This window comes from Diceros bicornis, chromosome 20, assembly GCF_020826845.1.
Source record: "Diceros bicornis minor isolate mBicDic1 chromosome 20, mDicBic1.mat.cur, whole genome shotgun sequence".
NCBI lineage: Eukaryota > Metazoa > Chordata > Mammalia > Perissodactyla > Rhinocerotidae > Diceros > Diceros bicornis.
Genome location: NC_080759.1, coordinates 50,080,004 through 50,097,223, shown reverse-complemented (window position 1 = coordinate 50,097,223; position 17,220 = coordinate 50,080,004). Strand labels below are relative to the sequence as shown.

The following is a 17,220-nucleotide window of genomic DNA, read 5'->3' as shown; positions in this document are numbered from 1 at the left end:
ACTTAATCATTAAAAAGCAAACAAACAAAAAACCTGCTTCCTTTAACGTCATGCCTTCATAACAGAGTTCTGTCTCAGCTTCTCTTGGTCGTCGTGTATGTGATTAGAGGGCAGTGGTATGCATGCATCCTGAATGCGAAGCGTCTTGTGACCTCTGCAGCCCTCTTGGGTCACCCCCCTGAACCTGTGAGTGATGTGGGACACGCAGGAATCGGAGACCCAGTTGTGCAAGTTTGATGTGTTACAGTACAGTCCCAGTGGGGTCTGACCTCACAAAAGCAAAAGTATGAAAGAATTCATTTAGATTGTAAACACTGGTTTTTCTTTCTCTTTCCAGCTATGTTTTGCAAGAATTAGTGGAGACAGAACGTGACTATGTGCGAGACCTTGGCTGTGTGGTTGAGGTATGTGTTTTCAGAGATTTAATAACCTATATTAGCCCCAAGAGTCATCAGAGGGGTATTGTGTTAGAAAATTTAACACTGATACCTTCTCAAAAGCTTTAAAATATTTTTGACTGGAAAAAAAAAACAACAAAATATTTCTGAAAAATAAAACTTAGCTAGCTATCTTCACAATCTGTATACGCTTTTAAAGGTTTCTTTTTTGCATAGACCTTCTTGACGTAATCATTTTTATAATTAATTTTTATAATTATTATATCCAACCATTATATTTATGATATGGGAATCCTGCCTATATTGTTAAATCCTTATTATTTTATGAGACTGGGTATCACTGCAGAAATGGGAACATCATTGGTTGACAGAGTCAGTGCGGCCAGCTGTGGATTCAGTTCCATCCTGAATCCACCTGGATTCAGAGCTTGGTCTGTGGCTACACCAGGCCATTTGCTTATAGTCTTCACGGAACAAATGTGTCACCATTTTCATTGCTCAGAAGTTGCTACACCCTGTGTAGACATAGCAAAACCACTGCCTTTCAAAATGAATCGAGGGCCATCTCCAAGCTTATCCCTGCTATTAAGTTGGGGACATAATCATATTAATTTTTAAAAAGCTATTTTTCTAGTATAAAATTTTATTGCTTTCAGCTTTGCAGAAGTATGTACAGGGCAATGCTTTTTGGGTGCACATTCCATCAAAAGTAACAGCTATCACAGTTAATTCTGTGACGTAGAAGATTTGACAGGCTTGGTTTGTTTACAGTCCTTGTTAATAGAATAAGTAACTTGAATACTTAAGAGCTTCTATACAGGCTAAATCCCATCCGAGTTAAATAGAAGTTTTAAACCACATTTTAGCAACATATTTCATCAAGTATTGTTAAAAAATTAATGTATGAAATGTATATTGTTAAATCCTTATTTAACTAGTTATGTAAATAATCCAAAAAGAAAAGGAAATCTCTTTATATGAGATCAATGCTGAGAACAGAGGAAATATGTTTCTGGTCAAATATTTAATATTTATAAGCTGATAAGATGATTTGTTTTATGAAACCATTTATATTTATTTAAACTTCATTTCCTCAGAATTTTGATCTATGAGTGCTGAGCAGTTCAGGGAGAGAAAATCATGCCAATGAATGTAACAGTATCTTTCAAGTGCCCGTTAAGGACACTTTTCATATGGGGTTTATGTTTGGTTTTAAATAAAGAATTTCTGGTTACAAGACAGTGCATATGTCTGTTTTGTCCTTTATGACTATTAATCAACAAATCATTACTTGATTCAAACATGTTCGATGAAATAAACTTATTTTTAAATATTTCGTTATAGGGCTACATGGCACTTATGAAAGAAGACGGTGTTCCCGATGACATGAAAGGGAAAGACAAGATTGTGTTTGGCAACATCCATCAGATTTACGACTGGCACAGAGAGTATGTAAAATACGTGTCACACGTGGTGGTGTGCCCAGTATCATCAGTCAATAAACTGCGTGATGTCAGGCAAATACTGAAGGACATTTATTGACCCATTTTGTTTTATTACCTGTGTAGCCTCGTGGAGGTAGCGAGTGCAAAGGAATGTTGATGGGCCAAGGACTTTTGTGGTAGCATTTCATGGCACAGGAAGAGTCTCTTATCTTCTTCATGCTGGTCTGCCCAGGGGGCCCCTGTGGGCGTGGCTGGGAGCACTGGCACCCGGCCTGACTGTCTGGGTTCATGGCCTAGTCCTGACCTCGGTCCTTCTGCTTCCCCTTTCACTACCTCCGTTCTTCATCTACACAGCGTGGGTCATAGGGTGGCCCACCTCATGGGCTTTTTGTGCAGAGCGACTGAGTTCTTGCGTGTAGAGCACTTAGAACAACATCTGCATAGATGAATGCTTCTAATTAGAATTGCAGCCACCTCTTGAATAAATACCAATCACCGTTAGAGAGTTTTAAAGATACTCATTTTTCCAACTGAATTTTAATGGAAAAATGGACATGATTGCTCATGAAAATCAGATTTTATCCCAGTGCATTGTCACACCTATCCTAACCAGGAGGAGTTCCAGTGTATTGCCGTGCCTGTCCTAACCAGGAGGAGATCCACGTTGGGGCAGATGCTTCAGCAGCTGCCTCGGCCTGCCAGAGCTTGTCCCCGCACACCTGTCCCTACAACCCAGAAGGAAGGAAGGGCAGTCGTCCACCCCTGTTCTGTTTCTGTGATCAGACCTAGTTTTAATGTTAATGGGAGCTAATATTTGTAACCTAGAAATTGATTTTTAAAGTATTTGAGAAAACTTTATAAAACTGGCACAGGTAACATATTTAGTGTTTTATATGTTATTAACTAATTTGAGCCTCTTAAAATTATCATAAAAAGAAAATGAAACTCATAGGTACAAAGACCAAGTTTTTGGAAATAAAAATTGCTTTGAAACATTTACTTTTCTCTCAGTATTCAGCCAGGATGTTATTGCTTGTATTATTGAAAAAATGAGACAAAGGTGCTGGTCTGGTGGCATAGTAGTAAAGTTCGTGTGCTCTACTTCAGCAGCCCGGGGTTGGTGGGTTCAGATCCCAGGCGCGGACCTATGCACCACTCATCAAGCTGTGCTGTGGCAGTGTCCCACATACAAAATAGAGGAAGTTGGGCACAGATGTTAGCTCAGGACCAGTCTTCTTCAGCAAAAAAAGAGAGAGAGAGAGACAAAAATGTTAATTGTCCAGAGAAAGGGAAAGTTGCCAGTCAAGGGATGCTCTCGTTCTGCCTTTTTTGACTGTGTGTCTCTTCTTGCTTTCTGCCCTCACAAATTGTTTGCTGGGTACGGTATATTTAAGTATGTTCTTTACACTTCCCAGTTGCTCATGTCAGAAAGGACTAGTTTGAAAATAGAAACTTCAATCTAAAATCAGAAGGTCAAATTGGAAACGGTTTTAATATTTCTCCTCTTGTTTCAGGTTTTTTTTAGGAGAGTTGGAGAAGTGCCTTGAAGATCCAGAAAAACTAGGATCCCTTTTTGTTAAACATGTAAGTACAATAGCGTTATTTATATTCTATTTTGGTAGTGTCACGTTTAGTCATTGGTTTATCAGATTAAAGAACTCTTCAGTTTACAAAAGAGCTTATGTTAAGAATAAAATCAAACTGCACAGGGTCAGCGAGTTGAAATTAAAATCCCCTCTTGCTCTTCTGCATATGAATGATCTGCTTTCCCCGTCACCTGGCCCCGCTGGCTGTTTAGCTCACAAACAGTCCAGGGCGTTCAGAGGGGGCCAGAGCCAGACCTGAAGCAGGAACATATGTGGACATGTCTGTGGGCAGACAAGTGTTTGGTGGAGAAGGTGATGTACCTTGACGTGCAGTGGGTTTAATGTAGTAGCCAAATATATGTGCGTGTCTAAAAGAAGTGTGTTAACATTAAAGGGGTTTTTTTGTTTTTTTATTTTATGAATATTTGTTCATGCTTTTTTCTTTTTTAATTTTTTTATTGATGTCATAATAGTTAATAACATTTTGAGATTCCAGTTGTACATTATTGTTTGTCAGTCACCATATAAATGCACCCCTTCACCCCTTGTGCCCAACCCCAACCCCCTTCCCCCTGGTAACCACCAAACTGTTCTCTCTGTCCGTGTGTTAGTTTATGTTCCACATATGAATGAAGTCATACAGTGTTTGTCTTTCTCTGTCTGGACTATTTCACTTAACATAATACCCTACAGGTCCGTTCATGTTGTTGCAAATGGGATGATTTTGTCTTTTTTTATGGCTGAGTAGTATTCCATTGTGTGTGTGTGTGTGTGTGTGTGTGTGTATATATATATACACACACATGACATCTTCTGTATCTAATCATCTGTCCATGGACAGTTGGATTGCTTCCACTTCTTGGCTATAGTGAATAATGCTGCAATGAACATAGGGGTGCATAAGTCTCTTTGGATTGTTGATTTCAAGTTCTTTCGATAAATACCCAGAAGTGGGATAGCTGGATCATAAGGTATCTCTATTTTCAATTTTTTGAGGAATCTCCATACCGTTTTCCATAGAGGCTGCGCCAGTTTGCATTCCCACCAGCACTGAGTGAGGGTACCCTTTTCTCCACATCTTCTCCAACATTTGTTATTTTTTGCCTTGGTGATTATAGCCATTCTTATAGGTGTAAGGTGATATCTTAGTATAGTTTTGATTTGCATTTCCCTGATGATTAGTGACATTGAACATCTTTTCATATGCCTATTGGGTATCTGTATATCTTCCTTGGTAAAATTTCTGTTCATATCCTCTGCCCATTTTTTGATCGAGTTATTTGTTTTTTTTGTTGTTCAGTTGTGTGAGTTCTTTATATATTATGGAGATTAACCCTTTGTCAGATATATGATTTGCAAATATCTTCTTCCAGCTGGTGGGTTGTCTTTTCATTTTGATCCTGGTTTCCTTTGCCTTGCAGAAGCTCTTTAGTCTGATGAAGTCCCGCTTGTTTATTTTTTCTTTTGTTTTCCTTATCTGAGCAGACGTGGTATTCAAAAAGATCCCTCGGTGACCGATGTCAAAGAGCGTTCTGCCTATGTTTTCTTCTGGGAGTTTTATAGTTTCAGTCCTTACTTTCAAGTCTTTGATCCATTTTGAGTTAATTTTTGTGTATGGTGAAAGATAATGGTCTACTTTCATTCTTTTGCATGTGGCTGTCTAATTTTTCCAGCACCATTTATTGAAGAAACTTTCCTTTCTCCATTCTATGTCCTTAGCTCCTTTGTTGAAGATTAGCTGTCCATATATGCGTGGTTTTATTTCTGGACTTTCAGTTCTGTTCCATTGATCTGTGTGTCTGTTTTTGTACCAGTACCATGCTGGTTTTTTTTTTTTTTTAATTATTATTATTATTATTATTTTTTTTCTTTTTCTTTTTCCCCAAAGCCCCAGTAGATAGTTGTATGTCGTAGTTGCACATCCTTCTAGTTGCTGCATGTGGGACGTGGCCTCAGCATGGCCGGAGAAGCGGTGCGTCAGTGCGCGCCCGGGATCCGAACCCGGGCTGCCAGCAGCGGAGCCCGCGCACTTAACCGCTGAGCCACGGGGCTGGCCCTATGCTTGATTATTATAGCTTTGTAGTATATTTTGAAGTCAGGAATTGTTATGCCTCCAGCTTTGTTCTTTCTTCTCAGGATTGCTTTAGCTATTCAGGGTCTTTTGTTGCCCCACATGAATTTTAGTATTCCTTGTTCTATTTCTGTGAATGTCATTGGGATTCTGATTGGGATTGCATTGAATCTGTAGATTGCTTTAGGTAGTATGACATTTTAACTATGTTTATTCTTCCAATCTATGTGCATGGGATATCTTTCCATTTCTGTATGTCATCATTGATTTCTTTCAATAATGTCTTAAGTTTTCATTGTATAGATCTTTCACCTCCTTGGTTAAATTTATTCCTAGATATTTTATTCTTTTTGTTGCGGTTGTAAATGGGATTGTCTTCTTGAGTTATCTTTCTGTTAGTTCATTATTAGAGTATAGAAATGCAACTGATTTTTGTAAGTTGATTTTGTACCCTGCAACTGTGCTGTAGTTGTTGATTATTTCTAATAGTTTTCTGATGGATTCTTTAGGGTTTTCTATATATATAATCATGTTGTCTGCAAACAGCGAGAGTTTCACTTCTCCATTGCCTATTGGTATTCATTTTATTCCTTTTTCTTGCCTAATTGCTCTGCCAGAACCTCCACTACTGTGTTGTATAAGAGTAGTGAGAGTGGGCACTAAAGGAGTTTTTTTAGGAAAAATTACTATATTAGTAATTAGTGGCAAGAGTTTTTGTATCTTTGCAAGTCTCTTTATTATCTGGCTTGATAGAAGACAGATGGATTTCATATCTACTTCTGTATTCAATCTATTGTGATGTCTTTAGTTAAAATATATGAAAAAAATCCAGGCCTCAGGGACCCCCAGGGCATGAGTATTTTAAAAGCCTTTTCAGGGCCGGCCCCGTGGCTTAGCGGTTAAGTGCATGCGCTCCGCTGCTGGCAGCCCGGGTTCGGATCCTGGACGCGCACCGACACACCGCTTCTCCGGCCATGCTGAGGCCACGTCCCACATATAGCAACTGGAAGGATGTGCAGCTATGACATACAACTATCTACTGGGGCTTTGGTGGGGGGGAATAATAAATAAATAAATAAAAATCTTTAAAAGCCTTTTCAGATGATTATAGATAGTTTTCTTAGATACTACACCAACACTCCACAAGTGATCGTTTCTTAAAGGTCACTTGCATCCTGGGATCTGGAAACCCATTAGTGTTATGCTGAAGGCCGTTGAGCTGTGTTGCCGTGAAAGCTCTTCCCCCCCCGCACCACCTTGGGGCATCGGGCACTGATCAGTTGGGAAATATTGGTTCACTGATCTAGACAGATCTTCCAGATGTTGAAACATGTCATTACACAACATCAAAAGATCAGATTTGTTACTATCGCCACCCATCTCTTCAGAAAAGTCTCTAAGTATTGTCAGGTTCATTCATGGTGGCAGATACGTTTTCCAAAATGCCAATTTTTTGCTTGAAAGCTTTAATTTTCATTATTAACAGACGTTGCCAGTTGTTTGCCTTAAAACGACTGGCTTATTTTGTTCATGTTCAAGAAAATGTCTACCAGATACCCAAGTGTATATAATTATAGTTTGTGTCCATCATTGTTTCAAGTGCACATGGCGGTCCATTAAAACAAGCAGCTGGTTCAGCTCGGAGCTCTGTCTCACAGTGCTTTTCTTTGGGATGACTGTCGTATACAGCAGAAGTGTCAGGAGGACCTCCATTTTATTACAAGCATGTTGAAAACATGTATACCTCATGCTTGAGTTTTAATAAAATGGAATTTTATAACTTCATCAGGGCATTCTTAGTTGAAACTGGCGTTTTTTGCTGTGAGCATGTGGTGGTGAAGCATGTTTCCTAAGATACCAGCAGTTTCTCCCACCATTGGTTTTGCACAGCAGTGCAAATGTTAGCACAATGAAAAAGGGCAAATGACAGCTTAGTGTTACTTTGAAAATAGTTTTGACCTAATGGATTCCCCAAAAGGCCTCAGGGATCCCCAGGGGTGTGCACACCACACTTTGAGGATCACTGGGTCAAGGAGTGGCTCACTGTCTACTTTTCCCTGCCTTCAGTATTTGAGATTAAAGAGCTTTTCCTTCCCTGCTAAGAACAGCCAGGCTTCCTAGGACCGTTTGGAGGGGTGGGAGTAATTCTTCATTTAGTATTAAGAACTGTGTTCTTTCACTGCCTCTGAGGCTTATGGGGTAAAGTGAGAGGTTTGATACATCTGAGGGAGCAATAATGAAGGACTGTTTTTGGAGCCACAAGGCAGAATGCTGACCTACCTCATGAATCTGGAATGTGCTCTCAAGAGCCTAAACCATACAGTTTCGTATTAAGAAGGTTTCCTTTATGAACGCGCCAAAATGTCCACGTGCTCTTACATTCCGATTGACTCCTGTTGTTTTAACCCATCTGTTCACCTTTTTCGTTCCTAGGAGAGAAGGTTGCACATGTACATAGTTTATTGTCAGAATAAACCAAAGTCTGAGCACATTGTCTCGGAATACATTGATACCTTTTTTGAGGTAAGACCTAAGAGAAGAACAAAGTATTTCTGAATCTTTTGTTACAGTTGATTTCCAAAAATTAAAACATCATTTGTTTCCCAGGAGATGAAGCAATCCTCAGGAAATTAGCCTCATTTATAAGAGTTCTGAACCTATATTTCTTTCCTATGAATCAGAGAAATGAGTATGAATTTAATCTATGATTGAATCCCTTCACATTCAGAAGACTGGGGTCATTGTTAAAATAAGGAGTTTTTTAATCAGTTTTAAACTGAAGGCTCATTACAAATTCAGAATAACTCATGATCTAAGCTTTTAACCTAAAAATGAAATACTTCTTTGGGTGAATAAAATAGCAGTTGAAAGAAGGTCTTTAAACAAGCATAAAAGACTATTTTTGAAAAACAGCTCAGAAAGGTTAAAGTGTAAAACTGGTCATTCTGAGAAATAGTGAAGCACTGGTTGGTTTTCATGCAGTGGCCTCCTCTCTCATTACTTTCACTGATAGTTTTGTAGCTAGCATTTCTGACGATTACAAGGACAAATTGCCCTTTGAAAAAGCACCTAAGATCTTTTTTTCTCCTTTAAAACCCCAGGACTTAAAGCAGCGCCTGGGCCACAGGTTACAGCTGACAGATTTGCTAATCAAACCAGTGCAGAGAATTATGAAATACCAGCTGCTACTGAAGGTGAGGGGCCAGGGGCACATGCTGATGTCAGGAGTTTGTTTGGTGAGAGAGTAAGACTCGGTGAGGGGACTCTTTTTCTGTAAAAAATAAAGCAATCTTGTTATTTCTGATTTTAAATATTTTAGAGTAAATTTTTTAAAATTTAATATAACACCTTACACTATTTTCTCAGTTTTTCCTTTGTATCAAGTTCTGAATCAAAATGTCAGTTAAAGGGACCACCCCGGTGGCATAGCGGCTAAGTGCGTGCGCTCCACTTCCACGTTCTGGGGTTCACGGGTTCGGATCCCAGGCGCGCACTGATGCACCACTTGTCAAGCCATGCTGTGGCGGCATCCCATATAAAGTAGAGGAAGATGGCCACGGATGTTAGCCTAGGGCTAATCTTCCTCACCAAAAAAAAAAAAAAAATGTCAGTTAAAGTGAACTTTTTTCCCCACCACAGATCTTTGAATGCTAATGATTTTTCTGCAGCTCTGTTAACCTTACATATTTTCTAATCTTTTTGGAGCCTTGTATAAAATTATAATTTTAATCTCTGCTTATTTCTCTGTTGGCTCAGCAACAGCCCTTGATTGATTGAAATTCCTAAGCACAGCTAAAGGCAGAGGCACACATTTTTCCATGATAAAAGTGACTGTTTAAATGTCTTGAGAGTCCTTCATACGTAAAACTTAGAACCTGGTTATGAGGAGAGATGAGAGCTTGTCTTGGAGTAAAACAGGAACCATTACCTGCTTGGGTAGATTTGATTGACTTGGCTCTGCTGCAGCTTGAAATCCACATAAGGATCCCTTTTTATTGTGTTACTGGGAAGAAAAAATGAGAAAGTAGAACTAAAGTGCGTAGCCCATGCCTGGCACTTCATGAGTGATGAAACAGCTTCTGTCGTGATCATCATCCTTATCATGTCCTTCTCTCCATTTCCCACACAGGACTTCCTCAAGTATTCCAAAAAAGCTAGCCTGGATACGTCAGAATTAGAGGTACTTGCATCCCGGGAGCTGGGCCCTCCAGGCTCCCCCAACCCCGGCTCCTCTCTTAATCCCCATGTGTCTCCTAAGTAGCGTGTCCCTGGAGAGGCCTGTCCCTGGGAGGTCGTTGCAAAGGGTGGTGGCGGGTTTCTCCATCACCTGGACGTGCCCGCTGCACATCAGAGGGCGTGGAGGGAGAGGTACTGAACCTGGAGGTGTGTTTGAGAGTCAGCACACCGGCTTCCCCCGGAGAAGCTGACCACTCCCTCTGCTGTCCCCTGCCCGCAGAGAGCTGTAGAAGTGATGTGCATCGTACCCAAACGCTGCAACGACATGATGAACGTCGGACGGCTGCAAGGATTTGACGTAATGCGCTGCTCTCCTTTAACTCGCTCCTCTGGCTGCCGTCACTTGCTTTTGTCTTGGGTTATTTATCTCCACGTGTACAAAGCTGATCCTTTTTGCTTGGTTTTCTGTCTTCTCTCACTGTGCTTCATTCAGCCTGGCTGATATTTCCTTTCAACTTCTTTTTGGTGCATTTGATTTGCTTTTTGAGGACCGTTCTCTGCTCAGAGCCCAGCACCTGGTGGCGGAAACAGGCAGGACTCTTGGGCCCTCTGCTGCTGAAACAGCAGAGTTTCCTTCCCTGGCAGGGGTGGGAAGCAGGAGGCCCCTGCCCATCTGTCCTCCCTGGGAGCTTGACTTCAGGGTCACTGTGCTCGTTGTCAGTCTAACAAACTTTTCTATGAGTTTGCCGGATTATTCATATTACATATTACCTATTAGTATCCTGAATATATTCAGAACCAGAATCTTTTTTTTAGTTTAACTATTGAATAAGGAAACAAGAGAAGTTTTTACTTTTCTTGCCTGCTGTTTTGCTAGAGAATTAGGATTTAAAGTTGTGATTCTCACAGAAGCACCCACAGGATCTCCTGGAGGGCTTCTGGAAACACAGGATCCCGTGCATCTCTAATTGGGTCCTGCCGGGGGTTGCTAATGCCGCTGGTCCGGGGACTGTGCCGTGAGAATCGCTGTTCCAGCATGAACTGGACACTAGGTCCACTTTCAGTCTTTCATTGTAACTGAGGCCAGTGATTCATACAAAGTTTGGCAAGAATTTTCTTTAGATAATTATTCTCTTTGGAGCTAAGAACTCATTACAATAAAAGAAATTTTTAAGCTCTATAAATTAATAGAAGAAAAAATACATTATTCTATGAGAATAAGAAAGAAAACAAAACTTCATCTCTCTTAACTTAGAAAGCACCGTTTTCTTCTCCTCTCCCTTTGCCCCCTTTTCAGGGTAAAATTGTTGCCCAGGGCAAGCTGCTCCTGCAGGACACCTTCCTGGTCACAGACCAAGATACGGGGCTTCTGCCTCGCTGCAAAGAGAGGCGGGTTTTCCTCTTTGAGCAGATCGTCATTTTCAGCGAACCACTTGATAAGAAAAAGGGCTTCTCCCTGCCGGGATTCCTGTTCAAGAGCAGCATCAAGGTAACGCGTGCTCGCGTGTTCTCACGTGCTGACCCATAATTTTCTCATACATTTCAGAACCTTTAAGTCCACTCCGTCCCTGCATTGTCTGTGTTCTCACGTGGCTCATGTCTTGCACATGTCTCGCTTGATCACAGCCCTTCCTTTTCCGGGTGAGGAGACCTCGGCTTGGTTAGTTTTTGTGCTCCACCTTCTTGGGACTGTATACAACTTATTTAAGTTCAGGGGCACAGATTCGGAGTATTGCTCGAAGCCCAGAGCAGACAGCTTACCCAGCGTCTTATTCTTTGCCTCTGTTCAATGAGGGCGTACTGCGCCCTCAGTGCTAGGCATGGGCTGCAGGAGTGGACAAGACAGGCGGTCTGTGCCTGGGCTAGCTTGCTCTCTGATGGAAGAGAAGGACGAATAAAAAGACAAAATAATTGCAAATGGCCCTGAGTCCTGTAAAGGGGACAAACAAAGGATGAGTTAGAGAAAAGCGGAGGAGGAGGTCTCAGGTCCCAGCCGCCTGCCCACACCCCCGGTTCCTCCGCCTCTGCAGCTGTGCAGGCCCCAAGGTCAGAAGGGAGATGTGTTAGGGTCTCCTACCCTAAGCTGCCAGGGTCCCCGTCAGGGACAGGGACAGGGAACCTCTTAGGCCCTCTGAGCCCTGAGGGTTCAGTACACAGGTGGGACACTACACCCTCTTCCTTCTCACTCCCCACTTGGGCTTCTGTCGGCCACCTCCAGCAGCCTCCCTTGGGCTGCGGGAGGGTCTTCTGCCCGCCAGTGCCTGGGGAGGCATCAGAGCCAGGCCACAGGATGCTGGGCCGCTGGCCCTCTCCTATCTCACACCATCCTCCAGCCCCTCCCGCCCTGGCCATTTGAGGCCCATCCATGTTCGTCACTGACATCCACCCGTCACCTGAACTTCTCGCCCGTTCTTTGCACGGGTCTGATGACAGAAACTCCGTCACCACAGACGTTCCCTTTATATGTTATTTTACATATCCTCCTTCTGTAAAATTATTTGACATAGTTTACATGTGATAGCACGTATAACTTCATAACACATGTTATATTAATATTCAAGGATTTTTAATGGTGTCATGTTATTCCTGGGCAGTCAAGTAAGGGATAAACATTGGGTCATCCTATAGGAGTTTGAAAACAGGTAATGCTGGGCCCACATTTCTAGTGAATTATTCAAGCTATTAGTTAAACTCCTGGTAATCCTCACTTACTTGAATTAAAAGTCATTCAAAAGCTTCAAGATAATGATTTCTGAAGTAGTAAAAATGATAGCTCAACTAAAAAGTGGTTGTTTCCATTTTGACATAGGATGAACTTTACTTTGCAGTTGACCAGTGGGAATAAATGTGCTTTAATTTTTTTATTGTAGTAAAATACGCATAACATAAGATTTACCATCTTAACCATTTTTAAGTGTACAGCCCAGTGGCATTAAGTACATTTGCATTGTTGTACAACCATCACCACCATCCATCTCCAGAACTCTATTCGTCTTGCAAAACTAAAACTCCATGCTCATTATACACACTAACTGCCCACTCCCTCTCCCCCTAGCCCCTGGCAGCCACCATTCTACCTACTGTGTCTATGAATTTGACTACCCTAGGGACCTCATCTAAGGGAAATCATAGCAGCATTTGTCTTTTTGTGACTGGCTTATTTCACTGAGCATAGTGTCCTCAAGTTTCCTCTCCATTGTGGTATATGTCAGACTGTCCTTCCTTTTTAAGGCGGAGTAATATTCCATTGTATGTATATACCACCTTTTATTCATCCATCCATCCATCCATCAGTGGGCACTTGGGTTTCCTCCACTCTTGGGTTGACTATAGTGAATAAATGCTTTCATTTTTTTAAAGGTGAGTTGCCTTTGCCTAGAGGAAAATGTGGAAAATGATCCCTGTAAATTTGCTCTGACATCGAGGACGGGTGACGTGGTGGAGACCTTCATTTTGCATTCATCCAGTCCGAGTGTCCGGCAAACGTGGATCCATGAAATCAACCAAATTTTAGAAAACCAGCGCAATTTTTTAAATGGTAATGTGTATTCTGTTACTGGGTGTGTGTTTTCTTTCCCTAATGTACACATTTCTATTTCTATTTCTCCCCTCTCTCCTATTACATATGAATAATGACAGGACTTAACACTACTACATATATCCCTTCATTTCATCTTCACAACAGCCTTATGTGGCAATTACTGCTATTATTACCGTTTCACAGATGAGGAAGCTGAGACACAGAGTGGACTAGTAATTTGCTCAAAGTCCCACAAATTGTTGGTGCAGAGTCAGGATTCCAAGCAGGCCCCCTGGCTCTTGGGCGTGTGCCCTCACCACCAACTGCTCTGTCCTGTCCCACACAGTCTCTTGCACCATGTGTGCACCAGAGCCCTGTCCTAACAGGAATGCATGAGAACAACTAAGGCAGCAGGTGGAATTGGCCAAAGAAGTTGGAGACATTCTTGCGTGCAGCTTTAAAATTTGTGTGCCATTGCATCGCACATCCACACTTCCCTCCTCCGTTAAAACACAAGATGTATTTTTTTTCCTTCCCAGCTTCCGTGACATAATTACAGAGGAGCTGCAGAATACCTTAGGGGACTGTCTTCTCTTCAAGGAGAGTGACCATACTGATCTTACATGGCAGATAATTTCTGTGACCTAACACTGCTTGCTTCTCTTTGTGGTGGCTGCCATCAACTGTGGTTTTAATTTGGTGATCATTGAAGAGCTTCGAGAATTCAGTCAGAAGCTAAATACTCATTTAATGGCTTTTCTTTGTCCTTGTTTCCGTGTCCATGTTCTGTGTCTATGCCCCAGCCCAATAGGATGTTATCATTTCTCTGTCACCGTAAAACCACCTCCACACTTCGCGTGACGTTCCGGAGCCGGGAATGCAGGCACTCAGTGAAAAATCAAGGTCACGGGGCATTTTTGTCCAAGTGGTCATCAGCTGCCTGGGTGTTATCTCCAAGCTCCTATCCAGATTGTAGACCTATCATTTTTGACGTTTGCAGTTAGAAATGGATGCATGGGTATGGTGAGGGTCGGGGGACAGTTCCTATGCATGTGGAAAAAGGTTTCACTCCTATGACAGGGAGCAAATGCAGGTCTCTTTAAATATGTTATTCTTAAGTGATGCATTAAATGCCAATCCGTAGCATGTAATTATTGGGAGATCTCTAAACTTTTACCATCTTTAGAATAAAATGAACTGCCTCTCAAATTGCAAGCATGAGTGGGCCATGCTGTGCAAGTTTACTGGACATCAGTCTAGGTGGTAATAACGCCTATTCGGGAGGATTGGATGAGATCAGGAATGGAGCGGGAGCTCTGGGCATGGCGACCCCTTCTCTCTCTCTCTCTCTCCCCTTGTTCCTGTAAGAGGCCGTGGCCAGCACGGTTTGTAAAATGTCATTTGGCTCCAGGGTGCTTCCTCACACGTGCCTGATGCCTCCCAGGCAGTAAGAGGCCACGCCTGATTGTTGGATTTCTCGGAGTTTTAACACTTTCAGAATCTGTGTTAGTGTTTTCATGTATCTCATTTGGCATGTTTCTTGCAGATGATTATGTAACAAACTAAATCACTAAGTCGAGAGATGGGACAGCTTTACGACCCACAGGGTCTTGGTGGAGCTCTCTCCCTTCCCTTGTCTTTCGTGTCCAGTCTGCAAACAGAGGTGGTCCCTAATACCGCCTCTGTGCATGGTAATCACAGGGATTCCTCAACTCCCAGCCAGGCTCTTCTTTGCCTAATTACTCTCTGGTTTAAAGACCTTGGCAGCCACTGGACTAAACTTTCCCCCAGCAGGGGAGCCAGCTGGTACCTGTGGAGACCCAGCTGAATGTCCCCTAGTGGTGGGCTAGGCCTGCTGTCGACACTGGTCTGGGTTGCTCCGGACTGATTTGACTCTCTTGTGGCAGGGATGCTAAGGCTCTGCTTGCTGTTCCCCAGCCCCGTCCTCATTCGCTCTGTGCTTCTGCTCCCTTGGCCTCCCCCACACGCATACACACACACACACACACACACACACACACACACACACACACTTCCCTTGATGGAGTCAGTCTAACTCTGTTCACAAATGGGAGGGTAGCATGCAGGGCCTTTTCCTTTGCTGATGGCTGATGTTCTCAGCTGCCTCCAGGATGGGTGGCCGGTTATAGGTCGTGATGATTAAAAGTTAGTGGATTACCCTATGGCTGAATCTCTTCTGTGTCTTGTGTGTTTTACAGCCTTGACATCACCAATCGAGTATCAGAGGAACCACAGCGGGGGCGGCGGCAGCGGGGGCAGCGGTGGGGGCAGCGGCAGCGGTGGGGCCCCCAGCGGCGGCGGCAGCAGCAACCACAGCGGTGGCCCCAGCAGCTGTGGCGGCCTCCCCAGCTCGAGCAGAAGCAGACCCTCCCGGATCCCCCAGCCTGTCAGACACCACTCCCCCGTGCTGGTCTCCTCTGCAGCCTCGAGCCAGGCAGAGGCAGACAAGATGTCAGGTATGTCCACTCCCGGCCCTTCACTGCCTCCTCCCAGCAGCAGCCCCGCCCTGGAGGCTGGCCCCGGCCAGCCCGGCAGGCACCCCCCCAGCGGAGAGTCCGAAGGCCCTGAGCGAGAAGCAGAGCAGATCCCCAAGATGAAGGTGATTGAGAGCCCCAGGAAATCCGCCGGGAATGCTGCGGGTGCAAGCCAGGATGGAAATGCCAAGGAGGTGCGGGCCAGCCCGGAGGACAGCCGCTCTCGGAGTGGCCTGGGCTCCCTGCCCCTGGGAAAGCCCAGGCCTGGGGCCATCTCGCCTCTGAACTCTCCTCTCTCCACCGCGTTCCCTTCTGCGTTCAGCAAGGAGCCCTTTCCCCCCAGCAGCCCCCTGCAGAAGGGGGGCTCCTTCTGGAGCTCCATCCCCGCCTCCCCTGCCAGCCGGCCGGGCTCCTTCACTTTCCCGGGGGACAGTGACTCCCTCCAGCGGCAGGCGCACCGCCACGCGGCCCCCAGCAAGGACACGGACCGCATGAGCACGTGCTCCTCAGCCAGCGAGCAGTCCGTGCAGTCCACCCAGAGCAATGGGGTAAGAGCACCCGGGAGCCTCCGCCCGCCCGCCCCACTGCCTCTGTCCCGCCAGCTCTTCTAAACCTCCCGTCGCCGCCTCCTACTAACTCCTGCTCTCCGGTGCTGCGCTGCAATCCTCAACTCCTGTGGCCTCCCTGTGCACTCACCGAGTAGACACACGTGTAGCTGTGTGTGTGCGTGTGTCCGCGACCCGCAGGCCTGGACAGGTGCCCAGCACAGAGCCGACACAAACGCCTTCTAACCCTCTGCTCCGGGTGGACAGCGTGCTCTCATCTCTACTAACTCGCTCCTTGCTTTGTCTGTGTCTCCTTAATACGAGAAAGCAGATCATTAACCTTTTGAATGCAGCATCTGTAAGTCTGTTACATTTTCTGACCAGCAGAATATCTTGGAACTGCCTTTTTAGCCCTGCCTTCCTCTCACACATTTTTGTAGAGGGGTCAGTGTCTCTGCTGTCTACCTCCTATTTCCGTTGAAACCTGTACACTTTAAGCTTTTTGTTCATCGCTTGGTTGTGCTCTTTTATGCCTTAAATGATCTTTGCAGCATTTTTGACTCATCTGCTGAAAAAAAAAATCCCTCAAGAAAACTTCCAGCGGCAACTCAAAGCAAACTAAGCTGACAAAATGGGGGGAAGGAGTCTCTCCAGTGGAAATATTTGCCCCCCCCCACAAAGTTTCACTCTGGAAGAGAGACTGCTCTAGGGGCTTCTGCAGGTGGGGCTCCTGGCTGCGGCTGGGGGCTGAGGCAGAGGCCGGGGCGGAGGCGGCCGGGACTGGGAGTGTTCTGCGTTCTGTGCAGCAGAGGGCGCTCCTGGGCATCCTCTCCCTGGTTCTGCCTTTCACTGCGTTGTGTTCTCACGCAGAAGGGTTGCTGTGGTGGGTTTTTCCCCCGTTTTGTGGCTTCCTCACTGTCCTACCCACGTGTTTCCTATAAGGCAGTTGGCCTGACCCGTAACACTTTCCTGAAGGCCTGTGTG

The 17,220-nt window shown here is 44.3% G+C and overlaps 1 protein-coding gene across 4 annotated transcripts in view; it reads left to right on the top strand.

Annotated features, from left to right (window-relative positions):
* The window catches only part of TRIO (trio Rho guanine nucleotide exchange factor), a 355,129-nt gene that overhangs the window by 320,701 nt on the left and 17,208 nt on the right, over positions 1 to 17,220 (top strand). For 3 of the 4 annotated variants that reach the window (XM_058564328.1, XM_058564327.1, XM_058564329.1), the window contains 10 exons: positions 338 to 404; positions 1,743 to 1,846; positions 3,358 to 3,427; positions 7,934 to 8,023; positions 8,602 to 8,694; positions 9,630 to 9,680; positions 9,957 to 10,034; positions 10,974 to 11,165; positions 13,037 to 13,214; positions 15,416 to 16,239. In XM_058564328.1, the coding sequence (XP_058420311.1) occupies positions 338 to 404; positions 1,743 to 1,846; positions 3,358 to 3,427; positions 7,934 to 8,023; positions 8,602 to 8,694; positions 9,630 to 9,680; positions 9,957 to 10,034; positions 10,974 to 11,165; positions 13,037 to 13,214; positions 15,416 to 16,239 (1,747 nt within the window). The remainder of the gene's footprint in view (positions 1 to 337; positions 405 to 1,742; positions 1,847 to 3,357; positions 3,428 to 7,933; positions 8,024 to 8,601; positions 8,695 to 9,629; positions 9,681 to 9,956; positions 10,035 to 10,973; positions 11,166 to 13,036; positions 13,215 to 15,415; positions 16,240 to 17,220) is intronic. The other variant, XM_058564330.1, reaches the window with a different exon arrangement.